The sequence below is a fragment of the Frankliniella occidentalis genome, unplaced genomic scaffold (assembly GCF_000697945.3).
Source record: "Frankliniella occidentalis isolate FOCC.00 unplaced genomic scaffold, Focc_3.1 Scaffold4989, whole genome shotgun sequence".
Taxonomy (NCBI): Eukaryota; Metazoa; Arthropoda; class Insecta; order Thysanoptera; family Thripidae; genus Frankliniella; species Frankliniella occidentalis.
Window position 1 is genome coordinate 1 of NW_026272032.1, and position 1,290 is coordinate 1,290.

General features: G+C 58.4%; 1 protein-coding gene across 1 annotated transcript; it reads right to left on the minus strand.

Moving 5' to 3' along the window:
- Nucleotides 1–90: 90 nt before the first annotated feature.
- On the minus strand, nucleotides 91–1,283 carry LOC127752192 (probable sodium/potassium/calcium exchanger CG1090; the record flags this gene model as incomplete). The annotated part of the gene is made up of 4 exons (XM_052276910.1): nucleotides 91–284; nucleotides 374–685; nucleotides 768–988; nucleotides 1,090–1,283. Coding segments are annotated over 4 exons (906 nt in total), but the record flags the coding sequence as incomplete, so codon positions are not given.
- Between the last annotated feature and the right edge of the window lie 7 nt (nucleotides 1,284–1,290).

The window sequence follows — 1,290 nt, forward strand, 5'->3', positions numbered from 1 at the left end:
ATTTAGACCAACAATTTCCCAAAGTAGAATGAAAATCGGGAATTTACACTTGGCGGGGTTCCCTTGTCAGACTGTTTTCCCCGTCCACTTTGGCTTACGGGCGCCTTAAGTTGCAGAGTAACAGGCAAAAGTAAATGGGAGGGGACAGTCATCCACAAGGTATTTCAATAGGGCAGACGCACCTTCCTTGACGACAGCCAGACTGGAAAGTGCATCTGGCACGCTGACACCTGCGGCCACGAAGGTAAGCCCCATGACGGTATCAGGGATGCCTAACGTGCTACCTGTATAGCAGAAACCAAGCTGGGCAATGAAACAAATTCTGCGCGGGACGAGGGCCGATCTCTAAACCAGAGAGCGCACGTGACTTTACCTATGACGGTGATCATCCAGACCATGATGTACGAGTAGAATGAGATCCAGATCATGGAGATGACGAAAGTGAAGGGGTACCACTGGCGGTACTGCTCTTTGCGGCAGTCAGGCATGGTCAGGCGGCACATGTAGTGGATGGGGAGCACGGATCCCCAGCGGATTTTCTCCAGCTGCGTCGCATTCGGTGGCATCTCCAACGGCGATACCTCCTCCGCGGGCGGCTCCTTGGGCTTGTAGTACTGCGGGCCTCCCTGCGGGACCGCGGGGGCGCCGGGAGCTGGCACGGGGGCGCCGGGCTGTCCGCCCTCACCTGCGGGAGGGGGGGATGGGCCGTGATCAGAGACCGCGCATTGGGCGACAAGGGCTGTGGACTGGGCTGGAGGACCTCGTACCGTTTGCTTGCAGGTCAGCGTACTGTTGTTGCTGCTGTTGTGCGTTGGGGTTGTTTGGGTCCTCGGGCAGGGTGCGGTAAGTGACCAGGTGCGCCTCCTCGTCAGGGGAGGCGGGCTTGCACGGCAGCGGCAGGGTGTTGGCCCACTTCTCCACCCGGTCGTTGTAGTGCAGGGAGACGCAGTAGGCCACGTACACCAGCAGCATGAAGAAGCTCTCAAACCTGGACGGGGAATTTAAGATTTATTATTTTTATCGGTACAGAGGACGATTTACGACGTAGACGCCCCACGACGCCGGCGAGACCCACGTAGTGAAACTCACCAGGATATCAGGTCGTTGCAAATGACGAACAGCATGACCAGGATGCTGAGCGCGTACCAGAAGCAGTCCCGGCACAGCGGGAACCAGTTGAGCGTGCACACCGTGCCGGCGCACAGAGCGCAGACCTGCGGGCAGCCGTGGACATCGTGACCCTCTTTGTCGTCTTTGTCACACACCGAGCCAACACGTTCCCACGCCCCC